The sequence below is a fragment of the Gobius niger genome, assembly GCF_951799975.1.
Source record: "Gobius niger genome assembly, chromosome: 5".
Taxonomy (NCBI): domain Eukaryota; kingdom Metazoa; phylum Chordata; class Actinopteri; order Gobiiformes; family Gobiidae; genus Gobius; species Gobius niger.
The window spans coordinates 22,241,465-22,257,404 of record NC_136856.1 but is presented as its reverse complement, the minus strand read 5'-3'; the positions used below and the strand labels follow the sequence as shown (position 1 = coordinate 22,257,404).

Genomic DNA, 15,940 nt, shown 5'->3' with positions numbered 1-15,940 from the left:
TGATGCATGGGCGCAGATAGCGGGGGGGACGGGGGGGACATGACGTACCCAGATTTTCATTCACCTGGATCCGTCCCCCTCACTTTTATGAAGAAAAATATCTTGCAAGCATTTTGCAATGTGCGAAACAGCGCCTCCCTTGACCATTCACTTTGATATGCGGCGAGAAACGGTATTGCGCTCATGTGTTTGTGTTGACTGGGCTGTGCGTGTGTCAAAATGCGAAACGCGAGCTGTTGGTTTACTTGGTTATCAGACAGTGTAGCCTACGTCAGGACTGCTTTTTCATACGTCATGTGGCATGCTTGGTGAGTGATTAGAAACCGTACCAATACGCATTATTGTCTTGCAATGATGGGCAATTAAGTTTGATAGGTTGTCATGCCTGAGCAGCTTTGTCCCCCCCAGTTTCAAAAACCTATCTGCGCCCCTGGGATGATGCTTAAAGAGAAAGACGGCAGACACTACAGGCAAACGCGCCAAGTAGGACCAAGCGCAGAGGGACTATGAGGGGGACTGACAGAAGGAGAAGACACACAACCCGCCCATGTATATCGGTTTGCAAGCCTATAATAAGGAACTATATAATAATAATAATAACGCCAAACTGCTTGGACCTATGTTCTGCATTTTCTTTCCCTTAATGCCAGCAAAGGCCACAGCTAATTTAAATCTGAATTTAAGATAAACACATAAGTAAAAGGTCTCTCTCTCTTTCTCTTTCTCTTTCTCTCTCTCTCTCTCTCTCTCTCTCTCTCTCTCTCTCTTTTGTTGTTGTATTTTACACCTTTTATTTAGACTCTACGAGGCTGCAGAAATGCCAAAAGTGTAATGTGTAACGCCATCTAGTGGAGATAAACGAAAGCACACTCAAACAACGCTCAGCAGCATCCAAGTGGATAAATAATCAGACCAATACAGCTGGACATAAAAAAAATATTTGATAAAAGGGAATGTGATGAACGCAAATGTGATAAAAGTACATTTGATATAAAAACTGACACATGTAAAATGACTTGTATTGTTATTTTTATCAGTTCAAGTCATCTTTATCGACACAGTTTCATAATAATGCAATGTGGACGGATGCTCCGAGATGAATTAATTGAAATGGATTCATCGGACGATTATTTCTCCACATGGATGCTGTTCTGTGTGCACCAGGTGTACGTCACTATCATGTGGGAAAGCAGTTCCCAACTTTTGTCCCTGGAGAAGAGCCGTGTATTGAATCTTCATCGGAAACAAAATATGAAAGTGCATACAATGTGTTTACCTTAAAACATGTCGCTGAAAGAGTCGTTGAACATTGAACAACACATATTTGATTTTACTGCTGAGTTTACTTCGAATAAAAATGCCATTTGCATTAGTAAAAAAAACACACTTACTGTATGTTTCACAGTGATAAGAACAACTTTGAGGATAAAGCCATCAAATTAAGTAATTTAATACAAAGAAACACATCTGAAACAGTACACGGGGACAGAGTGAAGGTTTCTGTGGCACTTTTCAACGTGGCTTTGAGGAGGGGAACATCTGAGACAACTGTGAACTGTAATATAGCCTACATTTACACAAAGTGGCAAACAATCTGAATATTTCTCATACATTCAAAGATAGAAAACAGGAACTTTCTGAACACATTACAATACAAATATGTGGCATCATTCAGAAAGGCATAACTGCTGACGTCTCACTGTGTCTCCTATAACAGTGAGGCTCAAAAGTGCAAATAAGATTTTCGTTACGAAACAAGTGCTTTTTAAAACTTAATAACTTATGATGCATTAGTTTTCTATGGTGCTGTTCTAAAACTCTCAAAGGCGCTTTAAAAATGCATACATTATTCATCCAGTCCTCAGTCACACTCGATGGTAAGCTACAACTGTAGTCACAGTTAATCCTCAAACTCTTCAGAGAATATGATGACTAAATTATAAATATAATTAATTATAGCTGATGAAGGCAGTGTAAGGCATTAATGTGGCAGCTCACTGTTTCAGATCTGCTACAGCTTACATTGAGTAGCCAATATTAAACCAAAGACACAGAAGGCCTAATTATTGTTGATGCTGTTACATGCATGCAGACAGTGCAGGTAATATGTAAAAGCATAACTTTTTAGAGTGAGCACAATGCATGAAATGATACATGTGTGTTTAGATTCAATGAATGAAACAACACTGACCGCAACAAACAAAAAATATAGATCAAAGAGCAAAATGAATTGAACAAACTTGTTAACTTAGAGCTCCTAGGTTCCAGGTGGAGTGTACTCTAGAGTCAGTAAAATTCACTTTGCTCTCGGACTGCAGTAAAGCAGGTGACCTCCTCACAGAAAGTTCTAGATGATGGCAGTCAATTTGCCCCTGTCATGAGCCCTCAAACTGATAGTGGCGTTTCAGTAACAAGCCTGAGCTCAGTATTCTGTATTGGAGGCACTGAGATTTGAAAGCTTTAAGAACTGCATAAAAGAAAAGTTTCACAATCGAAAAAGATAGAATAGTAGAGCAGCTTCACTATTGCAAAAAAAAAAGTGCTTTACTATTGATGGAGTTGAAATTAAAATTAAAGTTGATTCTTCTTTATGATGCAGTGTACTGTATCAGATTAAAAAAAAAAAAGGTAAAGGTTAAGGTGGAACAAGACTTGGGCTGAAAGATTTTAGGCTTTAGCAATGTGCACCTGTTACATTAACATATATTCACCAAGTGGTATAAAAATCCTACAAAGACACTCACCTTTCCCCATTATAACATTTTGGAATGTTTTCTTTTCAGTTGCGTGGCTGAATAAGGATGTGTTTAAGGATATGTTGTTGTACAGCTACAAGTTGGGCTTTACTTTTTCTTATGAAGCATTTTCAGTCCAGCAGGCCGTTCTGACAGCCCTTGAGGTACAGTTCATCCTGTGATAAATGCCCATCGAAGGCCTCTGTGTAGAGGCTGCTGGTGCTGCTTCCACTGCTGCACATGAAGGTCCCCACTGCACGGCCCTGACGCGCATGACCTACAGCATCACTGAACACCTTGTTTATCTGCTCCTCCGAGGGCATCCACCAGTCTGGGTTAGAGGCACAGTGCATCCGGATAAATTCTAATGGAAAAAAAGACAAGAACAAAAAAAAACATTCAAGCAAAGCATATTAGTCAAAGAAACTTAAGAAGGACCACTGTTTTGTGAATAGGACAGAAATGTACCTCTGAGGCAGCTGACTTTAACAGGGTTCAGTGGTCTTCTCTCCAGGCCCGGCTCCCCACAGTGGACAGAGCGCTTCCTTTTACCCAGCCCACAGGAGAACTTCAGCTCGTCGGTGGTAAACACGTAGCGGATCAGGTATCGCAGCAGCCGCCGGCCATCTTTCTTTGATGAATTGACTGCTTCATCCCACTGTTTGTTGGTAATGTAGAGAGGGTAGTTCTCCAGGAGCTGCTTACTTCCCTGCTGAAATTGCAACCAAGATGGATGAGGTGAGGTAGATAATACATTAGTTTACCATTTATCATCAAACAGCCTGTTGCAATACAATTACATGTTAACTATTGTGAAGTTTAAGATTTGGTAAAGAGTTACCTCAAAAACAACCTGCCTTTCCTCTTCCTGAAAAAAAAAAAACTACAGTTTAGATCCACTGCTAATGCCAAGCAATAGTTTGTTATGTTTGCTCCTGACCTCAATAAAAGCTTCCTCAGGTATTGGTTGAACCAGCTGGTTGTGAAAATCAAGCACATTCTTGAAATAGTCAAGAACATTTTGACAAGGAACTGGGGAAAAGGATGGAGCAGACAAAGGTTAGAAGTGACAAAGTTGTCCATATGGAGAATATTGTGTTAACAGCTGTAAGTCATACCTGGCATGTTATCCAGCTTATTCCGCAGCTCCTCGTTCTCCTGCTGCAGGGACAGCACCTCCTGCTCCAGCTCCACACAGCGCGGGCAGCAGCTCTCCTCCTCCTCCTCCTCAGGCAGAGTGGACGAAGGGTGACCGTAGGACTCTGAGGGTGCAGGGGAACCCCAGCCCCCTAGACCGTGCTGCTGAGGGGACAGGCCTGAGCTGGGCTCAACAGACGGGCTCTCATTCTTTAGGCTAGAGGCCACTAAGGGCTGCTGTCGGGGCCCGGACAGCAGGTAGTTCTGAAGGGAGTCAGTGAAGATGCGCAGCACAGCGGAAGTCTGTTGTCGGGTCAGGTGGTTAGGCTGGGCCTCATCCTCCAGGTCTGTGGTGGAAGAGCTCTCTTCAAATTTAGCCTTCCCCAGGGAAGGGCAGTGGAGGCCCGGGCCCTGCCCTGGGCTTTCCTCTACCTTGATGTTGGACATGAGAGAGCTAGAGGGCTCCAGCAGACGCCCATTGTTGAGGAGGCTGAGGACTCGGCTACATTGCTGGGCAAAGGCATCCAAGATGAGACGATTTTCTGCAGTAAACAGGAGGGCAAAATGATATTTTATTCTGGACCAAGTATATTAAAAATGGGAGACATTTAAGCCCAAAATTATAAATGCTCCAATCTCAACAGGCCAATGATAATCACAATGAGTGATTAGTGTATACTGTAGTCTGTGCACGTCTGAATGTGATGATCCACACCACACATACCTCCATGTAATGACTCTGGACCCACTGCCCTCACTCACACTGATACAAAGGAGTCCAAATGAGTTGTGTGTTGTGTTGCAGTCGTTCAGACGTGTCTATCAGCTCGCCGCAGATGTGTCGCATTTATTAATATGCGTGCGGTCTCTGTTTACCCGTCGAGATGTATCTGATATCATTCGCCTTCACCCACCTTCCCCCAACGCCACCACACCACTTCTGTGGCACTGCGAGCTGAGAGCCTCATAAAATTTCATTAAAAACAACACGCTTGGCAGAGGAAAATTTATGAGAGCCATTTATTTTAATCACAACTCTTTGGAAAGGCTTTTCAATGCAATTTGTGTTATTGTGCGCTGACCTGATTGCTGAGTCTGGGTTTTATTCTTCTCTTCAAGGCAAAGGCATTGTTATTGTTGTTGTTTTTTTGGCCATGACAGATACATGAAGTTACTTCCATCAGGTGCCATTTGACAAAGAATCTAAGCTATAATTGGATAAGGCTGAAAGTAGTGTGATGAAAATGTTAAAATGGTCGTAAACTGGGACAGTTAAATCTTTATTAATACTATTGAGAGAATTCACACTTTGTAAAGCTTAAAATGTAGAAAATATATTATATTGCTGCTCCCAGGCATTTAAAGGCTCGCAACCTGATCTCAGACTGAACACTGGGTGTGAGTAAGGGACAATAAAGAGGTGTGAATTGGTAGCAGTGATAAAGATGTGAATATCTGATTAGAGCGTGTGATGTCTGACGGCTAATTTCATAAACACCAGGGTTAGGTTCATTGCTTTCATCTTAATACTGGTTCCCATGGACCCGCCCTCCGCACAGGGAGCACATTTCTTCCACACAACGCCACTGTAATGAACAGCAGCTGAGAAGAAAAATGAGCACAGAACAATATGTTTCAACAGGACACTGAAGTGTGTGCATGCACGCACCCACCAGTGGGTACAAAAGACACACTACAGACAATCACCCAATGCATTTTTAGCACATGCACACTCCAGATTTAATCATAACTGCTCCCATTTCAGCACCAGCTCAGTCTCTGCCCAGTAAAGGAAAATGATGAGAAGTTGAAAACAAGACTGGATATGCCAATGAGAAACTGACTTTCATTCAATACCAACTGTAAGGACCTCACGCCTAAACTTACTCTTCAGCTTTTTAGTCAGAAAATGTATAGAAGAGCTCTTTCTGGAGAGGTTTTACTCACCTGAGCTGATGGCATAGGTGCAGTCCGGGGCTTGATTCAGCGAAGGGGACAGCCTGGGTTCAAGTTCCCCCCCGGGGCCCCGCGACTGGCCGCACGCTGAGGTGGAGGTAGGCACCCTGCTGCTGGGCCTGCTCTCACATGGGAGTCGATGCTGCTGCTGCTGCTGCTGCTGCTGCTGCTGTGAGAGCATCTGGTGCTGCTGGCTGCTGCTCGGCGCGAGGCTGGACTGTTGAAGGTGCGGGCGCTGTTGCTGATGGTGCGGCTGGAAAGGATGAGGCTGCCCGGGATGAAAGGCGTGCTGATTCCCCCATCCATCCCCAAACACTGGCACTTCAACAACAGCGGACCTGTCAAAGCGCGACTTACCAGCCGAGCGCCTGCTCTGGAACATTTTAAGGGAGCTGTGCGGACCACGCTGGAGTCGGCTCATTTTGGCGGTGCATGGCCCCTCGTCCGCGGGTTGCATCTCACCATCCATCCCGGAGCGTGGCGCAGCGGGGCGGCAGCCTGCAGGTCAGTATCCCGTTGTGCTGGTGTGACAGGCTGGTGACAGGGATCCAGATCCGTCACTGTCTGGCTCGTTTCCCTACACAGACACAGCGTGAGGGTGGGTTCATTTACTGACAAGCCCCCGCTCCAATCCCCAGCCGGGAGCGTCGACACTGACACCCTCCGGAGGGAAATGCAGGCGGGACTACAGCGCTGCTGCCTCACTGTAGCTTCATCTACAACAACGGGGCGCTGTGGTTTTACTATCGGATGGTAAAAAGCACAATCTCCTAAATGAAGAGGAAGAGGCCATTTTGTTCAGCTCACTGCCAGCTCAAATGTTAATTATGAGTTTAACTATAAGAACACATAGGCCTAACAATGATTAACAGAGACAATCCCATAATGTTATGCTGTTGGCCGTAGTTATAATACATGAGTGTACAATGGAAACGAAGCATTTCAATGGCTGTCACTGATTGGTACGATAATTGCTTAATGGCTTTATTGTGGCGCATTGGCTACAGACAATTTCCCAAGGCTCCCCATACCACACAATGCACATTAAAACCTTACCTCTCTGCCAAGTAGTCTAAGTTCACATTTTTCATTTTCTGTCGATAAATTCGGCTGCATGGAATCACCCTGATTGATCTTCACCAAGGAGCATAGCCCATATTGACTTCAGCCACACGAGGGCGCCACACCAACACATTTAACAGACCGCTGCTCATAGAGACATGCTGTGCTGTACAATCATGAAAATGTCAGGATGGTTGGCCGAAAATCTGCACTTGTTAACTGCAGTTGCTACTTTAACAGTGCCAGTGGGATTTACAGGGACATTTCAGACGATTAGCAAACAAATATACAGTAGATAGGAGGGGGCGTTTTACTGTTGTCATGTTAATTTTAGGTAATTAGACCATTAACATCTGTTAAGGCCAATGAAAATGTTGCACAGCGCCCGACTCAGTGGGACATTGATTGGGGTTAGTCTGGTTTTATTTGTTAGAGAGAACAGATATAGCCTATAAAATGTTAATTGTTATGTTGTGCCATTATCAAACCCCAGAAAAAGGCCTTTTCCCCCTTCAGTTCAGTGTTAATTTCGTCGACTAAAATATTTAGTCTTAATTTTAGTCAAAGTGTTATTTTTGACGACTAAAATTGGACTAAAACTAAATTAAACGTTTTTCATGAGACTAAAACTATGACTAAAATGTCCAGATATTTTAGTCGACTAAAATAAGATAAATAAAAATGAAAGGGAGAGACTAAAATTATCCAAACTTCTATTGACCGTCTGAAAGAGCCTCAGATCATGTAAAGTCTCTGCCAAAGGAGCAGCTCTGAGCTTTGTTCATGTGGAGCAGCTCCATGAAGCAGAGGAACAAGATTAAATATGATTATAATGAAGATTATCAATGCAAAGTCCACTAAATTCGTCTTAAATTTAGTCGACTAAATTTACTTGCAATTTTAGTCGACTAAAACTAGACTAAAATCGAATTACATTTTCGTCAAAAGACTAAGACTAAAACTAAATTAAAATATGTTGTCAAAATTAACACTGCTTCAGTTCAGACTTATCCGAGTATCGCATTAGGCTACGTGAGGCAGAAGAAGCTGATGAGATTATGCGCGCTTTCCTTTGTAACATTTTGTGAGATGTCCATGAGATTCTTGCTGCTGCGCAACGTGAATGCGCACGTCTGTTCAATGGGGCAGACGTGCGCGCGTACAAATCGGAGTCACAAAAGTTGCGCGGCTCAGTGGAGTGAACTCTCTACGAGTGGTGGGACTAGACACAAGGGAGAGAGAGAGTGAGAGAGAGAGAGGGGGGGGGGCAGCGATAGGTCTGGTTTTCCCGGTGGATCCTTAGCCATGTTCGCGTCCGGAGGGAGTTGAATAATGTCGTTTGAGAAACTTGTCAGAACGGGTTCAGTGAGGAGTTTTCAGATAAATTCGGTCCTAAACAACCCCAAAGATGACTGTGACTTTTGCCAACTTTTTGCGTACAGTTAATTATTAGAATAAAGCCGTTTTGCAGGGAGCCAACTCCACGTTTGCCCCGCGGGACGTACGTTTTGTGTCCGTGATGGTGCGCCTTCTCCACTGCGTGCTGCTTGGTTATTTCACGTGGAACCTGCGGATATCGGACGCACAGGGGGAGTACTGCCACGGCTGGTTAGACGCTAATGGGAATTATCATGACGGGTTCCAGTGCCCGGAAGACTTCGACACCACAGACGCCACTGTGTGCTGCGGGACCTGCTCGTTGCGCTACTGCTGCGCGGCCCAGGACGCACGGCTGGACCAGGGGAGCTGCACAAATGACAGGGAGACTGACAACACGGAGTTTGCAGCACGTAAGTTTCGAGGGAATTGTCTCTGATTTTTTGGATCATCATTAAGTGACAAGAGGGTCTCAAATTCTGAACCTCGGGTGACACTTTTCCTTGTCCACTTTTTCCAATGTTGCCATGTGATTTCTTTCACACACACAAAAAACTCCTTTCGTAAAATATAGCCTACATTTTTGGGTGTCCAACACTTTGTTACCTGTTTCTATCCCTATGTGTGTTTTGGGGCTGAAACAGCAAATCAAGGGGGTTCTATGACAGTGAGGGTCAGAGGTCAGTGGGAGCAGGTCAGGTCAGACACCTCACTGGACCTGTCTGCTTTCATCACAGCAAATAGCTATATTGCTCTGAAAGGAATCATTCACATACACATATTCCACTGTCAATAGATTTAAAGTTGTAGTATGCGTCTGACCATAACTCCCATCAGATTCCTTTTGAGGTGAAAAGGAAACATTAAGATGAACTCACACAACAATCTGCGGCTACATAAAAGACTCAGTGTGGTCCTCCACCAACACCATTCAGGCGTCAATAACAAACCTCTTTCAACTTGAGCTTCAACAGTTTTCTTTAAATTTCCTGAATGGATCTGCCGCCCAACGGACAATTTCCTAATTTTCCAAAACAAAATAAATAAACGTCAACCGATTTCCTCATCGTGAGCCCTTGTGAGTGAAACTGAAGTGACACGGCAGGAGTGGGAATGAAAAAAAGAACTTATTTCCAGACTAACCCCCCAAATAGAACATTTTAATAAAAGCTAGATTCTTTACTCCTGTTGCTATTGAGCTGTATGTGGTACAGATTTAAAATGGGCATGTGATACAAGGGGCGGAAAGACTTTATTCCGTGTGATTCAGAATAATTCACGAGGTATTTGCATTTTTAAGCCAAGGTTTTTTGGTAATAGTTTGCGTATAATCTAGAACATACTGGGCTGTGTACATCTCTGTCTATTCTGATTCTGATGTTGACCTTTTCTGACTCGTTGCAGAGCCGGTGTACGTGCCCTTCCTGATGGTGGGCAGCATCTTCGTCGCCTTCATCATCGTGGGTTCACTGGTGGCCGTTTACTGCTGCACGTGCCTCCGGCCCAAGCAGCCCACGCAGCAGCCCATCCGCTTCTCCCTGCGCAGCTGCCAAGGCGAGACCATCCCCATGATCCTGACCACTGCGCCCCCCAGCCTGCGCGCCCCGTCCCGCCAGTCCAGCACGGCCACCACCAGTTCCAGCTCGGCCGGCGGTGGCAGCTCCATGCGCCGCTTCTCCCTGGGGGGTCAGGGCTCTCAGCAGCAGCAGCAGCACGGATGTCTAATATCGGCCACAGTTTCCTCGTCCGCGTCCACCCCCACTCAGACTCCGCCCCTGCCGCCGCCGTACACCTCACCCCCGGTCCCCGTGCCCCCCGGCCACGCTCACACGCCGCTGCAGCTACACCAGCACGCCCCCGGGTTCCTGTTGCCCCAGCAGTACTTCTTCCCTCTACAGCCCGACCCCTTCGCAGCCGCCAAGGGCTTTGCGGACTTTGGACAGAGCTGACAGAGCGGCTGCATTTCACAAGACACGCAGCAAACCCTCCGTGCCAGAAGGAAATCAAAAGTCGTCACATGTTTCTGTAAATCTATCGGAGTGGAAGAGTTAAATTGACTTGACATTCTCTTGACTCGATGTGGTCCTTTTTCTTGGTTAGCACTTGGAAAATATACCACAGCTAAAGATCACAGAAACACACATACACAAGATCACAAAGGACATTTATTCTGATGTTCAGTAAGGGCTTTCATGCTTGGAACGTAGACTTGACACTATCCCGACGCATATTGATGGGTTTACAGAAACGCCACACTTTTTACCTGGTGACCGAGATGCTGGAGGACTTGACGCAGCTAAATGGACAGAGACACTAAGCTCCTGTAAACAAACTGAGGCCCGAGGCGGTCTTTGCCTGTATGCACTTTTCCATCACACTGACACTCTCGGGATCTCGTTCTATTCTAACTCACTAAAACAAAAGTTCACGAGGAATACTTGCATGTCACGTATTTACATTTCGCAGCTCTGGAGGATTTGTAATTCTAAATTGATTTAAACCAGGGAATGATGTCTTTGACAATCACAAACCTAAGAGTCACTGCCACACGATGGAAGTGCAATGTGGACTTCATTAACATTGTACAGGCCTTTGCAGCCCGAGTGCGGTTGTCAGAATGGTTCCCCAAAATCGATGAATAAAATGTCTCTTTCTACTGCCTGCTGTGTGTGCCGTTGAGTAACACTAAACCGGATGACAGGAGGAAGAGAGTGTATCCTGAATGAAAGGAAATCGGATTCGGCTGTGCTGCTCTCTCTGGCTCTCTACCTGTGGCTCGTTCATGCACCACACTTCCCAGCAGGAATGTGCGCTCAGATCGGTCATTGTCAGTGCTCAATGGGCATGCCATGGTCACAGTGTTAAAAACAACTCATCCCAGAAATAGAGGGTTTAGGTTGCACCAACAGGTACCACCAGGCTGGGACAAAGAGGGCTCTTTTCTATGCTTATCTGACTGTGAAATAATCCTGCCAATCTAGTGGATCTTTCCAACAGTTGTGTCCTGTTGTGTTTGGAGAGGGATTTGTCATAATGCTATTTATTTATACTGAACGAACAAACATGGCATAAATGTAATGTTTCAAATTATGAGCGCATGTAAAAAAACAAAAAAAAACACACAAAAAAGCTGTCATGACGTTTTGTAAATGTTTTGTAGTTTCAATCTCAAATATCTTTGTCATGCTCGGCCAAGTTTCAGAATTCAATTCCAAGTTTTGATTAGAGATTTCTTATTATCCAACGCAGGCACACCAGCAAGCAGTCTGTTTAATTCCTCCAACATTTGTGCATCTAAAAATGTCAAGATTATCTTCAATTCTTTGGGATTCTTTAAACAAAAAAGTCTAGTCTCAAATAACTGTCAACTTGTGTGACCTCTCAAATTCGGACTGTCACATAAGGATATGCTTGTGACAGTATCCTAAATATCTTCTTCATAATCCAATATGATCCAAAGTAATAAACAAAATATCTTCAAGGCTGATGAGTTACCCAAACATAACTAAATAAGATGTTATGTAGCTCTCAAATAGCATAATAATTGTAATATAGTTGAATATTTCTTCCACATACTTAGACTGTTGCAAATCTAATCACATTCACACACAAAAAAAGAAAAAAAATCAAAATTACATATTTTTCTAATATTGTCCAGCCGTACTTGTGTTGTACAACTAATGTAATAAGAATAAGTTCATCAATAAAGTACACATTAGTCCTTCATGATTGTAAAGTTTATTTCAGTAGTCTTTCATGGCAGTAAAAGACAACACTTAAGTTTGCAGTCCCAACATGCAGAACAATCATTGAATAGAATGACAGAACGGAAATCCAACATTTAAAAAAAGTTAAAGGTGCAGTATTATCTTCTGTAAAGTGGTCAGCACTTGAGAGAGAGAGATCGAGAGAGAGAGAGATCGAGAGAGAGAGCGAGCGAGAGAGTCAAAGTAGTACAATTAACACTTCAGAGAACAGTTCGTGTGATCCATTCATGCAGCTCACAGACAGCGACGTGTTCAATGGTTTCTGGGAGTAAAAGCAACAGTCCAGGCCTTTTCCACGACGACAACATTCAGCAGATTGGTATAATTTTTGACATGATGACAACCAAACACCAAAGAGTCAGAATCATCACTGAACCGATAAACACAAAAGCAGAAGTACATTGCATGAGTAAAAATCTGTTACAAACACTTAGAAATGATCATCAAAACCAAAGAATTGCAGAATTGCAGAGATCCACTACTGAAAAGATACATAGAGCGCATTGTGCAACATCTTCCATCAAAGAGAGCTGAGCTTCAGAAAACCTGACCGCGCACTGACACTGTGTTCCCGTAAGGGCCATGCATCAGCACACAGCAGTACACCAGAGATAATACGTGAGGCGTGCAGACGGACAACTGCAGCAAGCGTCTACACACCCTCATCCACTCCAACACAACACATGTATCTGCTCCCAGCTCCGACACAGACATGCAGTGCAAACGAGTTATCCACAGAGTACCATACACACATGCACATGCAGACCCACACGTACACAGCCTGATCTCCCATAGGGAGAAAACAGCAATCACACAGACATTAAGTACTCAATTATAAATAAAACAAGCTGTTACGATATTAATCATAGTAACGAGACATTAAACAAAGCTCACTTTACCCTTTCAAGTGATCCTAACCTGCCTTTACTCAGAAGAACTAAAGTTACACACGGTTCATTACAAAGCCAGTCAATGCAAAAGTCATACATTTCCAATATAAAAATACAAATCCACAAAATAACTATAGAGACAAAGTAGTTTTGATACTGTCGTGGAGTTTCCTGGCAAATAGTTCTCTCTCCCTTAGCTAGCTAATGGCACTTGTGTTAGAAGGTTAGGATCTTCATTTGTAGTTAACATTACCACCACTGAGAGCAGAACACTCTTGTCATTTACATGTGCCACAAGGTGCTCAGTAGTATCACATTGTACACGTGCAATACTCTGGTGATTCTTCTCGAGGTGTGTGTGGAGCACTGTCCGAAGATAGCTGGCTAATTTATTCTTGGCTAACTTTATCATCTAAGAGGGAAGGTTTATGTAGGCACCGTTGTGATTGTTTCAGACAGGAGTGACATGTGGAATGCTCGTATTTGTATAGAACAGTAAAAAAAAAAAGAAAAGTGGACTGTGTTGCATGAGACTACAGCTTTTAGGAAACAACAAAAACAGGCACATTAGCTACATACATTAAATATTTAACTAAAATATGCAGAATAAAGGTTGAAGGCATGAGAATTATGTAAGGCTTTACACAATAGATGCTTCTTGAGTGCAAATCAAAATCAAAAATATCTGCGCTGAAGTGGTCCATTTAGTGCTGGAATACGCGCGCGAGTGTGGTTACATTTGGTTTAAAGTTATTCCCAATTCACTAGTACTTAGAAGATTGTATCTACGACTGCTCTTTGGCAATCTTACAGTCTATATCCTCGTCATCACCCATTGTCTGATGTTGTACAATAACAGCGATAAAAGCAGCTGAGTTGAATGAACTTCAATTTTGGTCTGTTCCAATGACCGTCATCGTTAAACCCAATGTAGGAGGAGACTTGTTCAGGCAGAAACTGTGCAAATACAGTGAAGAACATCAGACCACGGACTGCTAAGAAAGCACAGTGCTCATTATGTCTGCTGGACACGACGGCGGATAGTGAATGTGTTTAAATGTGCATGGTGTCCCTTCTGTGCGGAACTTCCCTTTCCTCCATGATACTGTTCTCCACTTGTATTCTTTTTTTGTCACTGGTGAGTCCCTCGGAGGCGCACCGCAGCGTCTCTCCTGGGCTCAGTGTCGGAGCAAGCGGCTGATGGGCGTGGCTTCACCAGGCGTTGGTCCTCTGTTTAGTGGTGTCATAAGCTCGGATCACCTCAGACTGAGACACAACACCGTTTTCATCTTGGGAAAAGGCATAGCCGTCTGTGAAAGACAACGCAGTTTTTAAATATCACACAGGATCATCCGATTTCAAATGATTATAAATGAAGACAAAATAATGACACACTGTTATAATTCTAGAGGGTCCTACAGGTGAGTATCTAGCAGAAGGGTTCCACTCTGAGCTTTGTCCCACACTCACCTTCATGCATCAAATGACTGGGTCAGTCACAGGGGGCCAGCGGGTGAGTTCGACAGGCCCCACTGAGACGAGTGCATAGTGGGGGAATAACAGCGCAACATTTCATCACTTTATCATCAAGTCACAACTCAGATTGACACTCGAGGCACGCGAGGGAAACAGGAGTGCGACAGGAAGTCAGGTGACTATCAAGGCTAAAGGGGCTGGGGCTTCTATCAGTATAGGCTTTAAGGTTTAAGATTGAAAAAGTATCACACAATAATGATTTCATCCCCACCTATGAGACAAACAGAAACAAACTGATGAGAAAGAGGCACACCACAGCAAAATAAAGATGATAAGCAAAAAAAAACACACAGTGAGGAAAACAGAACAGAAATATAAACCAGTGGAGGATTTTAGGGCAAATACGCATATACTATGTGCTGGATATCATTTTAGTCAGTGTCAATTTCTCTATACTCGAGTTAGTATCAAGTGTGTCAATAGCTCAAGCTATACATATTCACATAGAGCAAGTAGATATCTCGTCATGTGTGAGGCATGAGGTCATGGAGAAGTGGTGTGCGCTTACACACATTACCTGTGTGCCTCTGAGCACAGTATTTATGTGGAGAAGTGACTGAGCGACCCCTCTAGGGTCGACAGACACAGTGTATCGGGAGGAATAATGAAGCGCACTGTGTCCCATGACAGGCTCATAATGTGCAAGCCCATAAATCTAAACGTGATGAATTGGATGTTTTTCCTGTTCTGGGAAACATTAACATGAACAATGTGAAAGAGAAAATAAAGAAAAATAGGATAAATTCCTGCAGTTGAAAAACTTACGGAGCAGGTTTTGCTGAAAGGACTCGGAGCGGTACAGACTGACGGTGCTCTTCTTGAAGACGTTCTTAAGAAGCTGGGCCCTCTCCGTCAAACTGCACACACAGAGCAGAGTTAGATTCCCGCTGAAGGTAAGAGGCAGTTTTAATGAGCCATGCATCAAGTGTCTGTCCAAGCATCGTCACAGTCAGACGAGCTGCCAACTGCTCTACCTGCTGCCCTCAGCATGGTGCAGGCCTGCAGGTATTTGGAATACGTGTGCGTTGGTACTCCCAGTGCATGTTTGACTGTTTGTTCACTCAGGGCCCTCCATATTTGCGTGTTTGTGCCTTTGTGTATGTGCCAGCTGCCAGGGAGCGTGCTGGGGTTGGGCCATGGGCCAGAGGGGATACGTTTCAGCCGGCGGGAGACTTCACATTGACGCTTGCCGCTGGCCCAAGATACGAGCTGCAGCTAATGACGCCTCACAATATACGCCTGTATTATGGGACGGCTCCAAATGACTCGATCTGGACGTGAGGAATGGACACCTTCTCTTGACATGATTACTGATATTACTGTCAAGCTGGAGCAATTTTGTAATTTTGAAGATTTTGCCTTTCCTAGTAATAATCTTTCTGGCAGGGGTGTGGGGTGCTTTAGGGAAATTATGAAGGAATTTGGAGTAAAACACGATTTTTCTCCAAGTCTTTCTGGGTCGATAATACAATAATTCACA

At 44.0% G+C, this 15,940-nt stretch overlaps 3 protein-coding genes across 7 annotated transcripts in view; 1 reads left to right on the top strand and 2 right to left on the bottom strand.

Moving 5' to 3' along the window:
• Positions 1–2,633: 2,633 nt before the first annotated feature.
• On the bottom strand, positions 2,634–6,297 carry bend4 (BEN domain containing 4; the record flags this gene model as incomplete). Of its 2 annotated transcripts, none has more annotated exons than XM_079556952.1 (6): positions 2,634–3,099; positions 3,204–3,447; positions 3,577–3,603; positions 3,676–3,767; positions 3,854–4,414; positions 5,820–6,297. In XM_079556952.1, 6 exons carry the CDS (start codon positions 6,295–6,297, stop codon positions 2,867–2,869), a joined length of 1,635 nt encoding a protein of 544 aa, XP_079413078.1. In that variant the 3' UTR covers positions 2,634–2,866. The 2 variants fall into 2 exon arrangements, with proteins under 2 accessions (XP_079413078.1, XP_079413079.1); XM_079556953.1 differs by having other exon boundaries at positions 3,204–3,444.
• On the top strand, positions 6,209–11,603 carry shisa3 (shisa family member 3). Of its 2 annotated transcripts, XM_079556955.1 has the most exons (3): positions 6,209–6,332; positions 8,536–8,680; positions 9,672–11,603. In XM_079556955.1, the coding sequence occupies exons 1-3, from the start codon at positions 6,261–6,263 to the stop codon at positions 10,214–10,216; spliced, it is 762 nt and encodes a 253-aa protein (XP_079413081.1). In that variant the 5' UTR covers positions 6,209–6,260; the 3' UTR covers positions 10,217–11,603. The 2 variants fall into 2 exon arrangements, with proteins under 2 accessions (XP_079413081.1, XP_079413080.1); XM_079556954.1 differs by lacking the exon at positions 6,209–6,332 and having other exon boundaries at positions 7,954–8,680.
• Positions 11,604–12,010: 407 nt separating this feature from the next.
• atp8a1 (ATPase phospholipid transporting 8A1) overlaps positions 12,011–15,940 on the bottom strand; it is a 77,601-nt gene continuing 73,671 nt past the window's right edge. For 2 of the 3 annotated variants that reach the window (XM_079556316.1, XM_079556318.1), the window contains 2 exons: positions 15,226–15,317; positions 12,012–14,234 (listed from right to left, as the gene is read on the bottom strand). In XM_079556316.1, coding sequence (XP_079412442.1) covers positions 14,137–14,234; positions 15,226–15,317 — 190 coding nt within the window. In that variant the 3' untranslated portion in view covers positions 12,012–14,136. Of the gene's footprint in view, positions 14,235–15,225; positions 15,318–15,940 lie in introns of all 3 variants that reach the window. The other variant, XM_079556317.1, reaches the window with a different exon arrangement.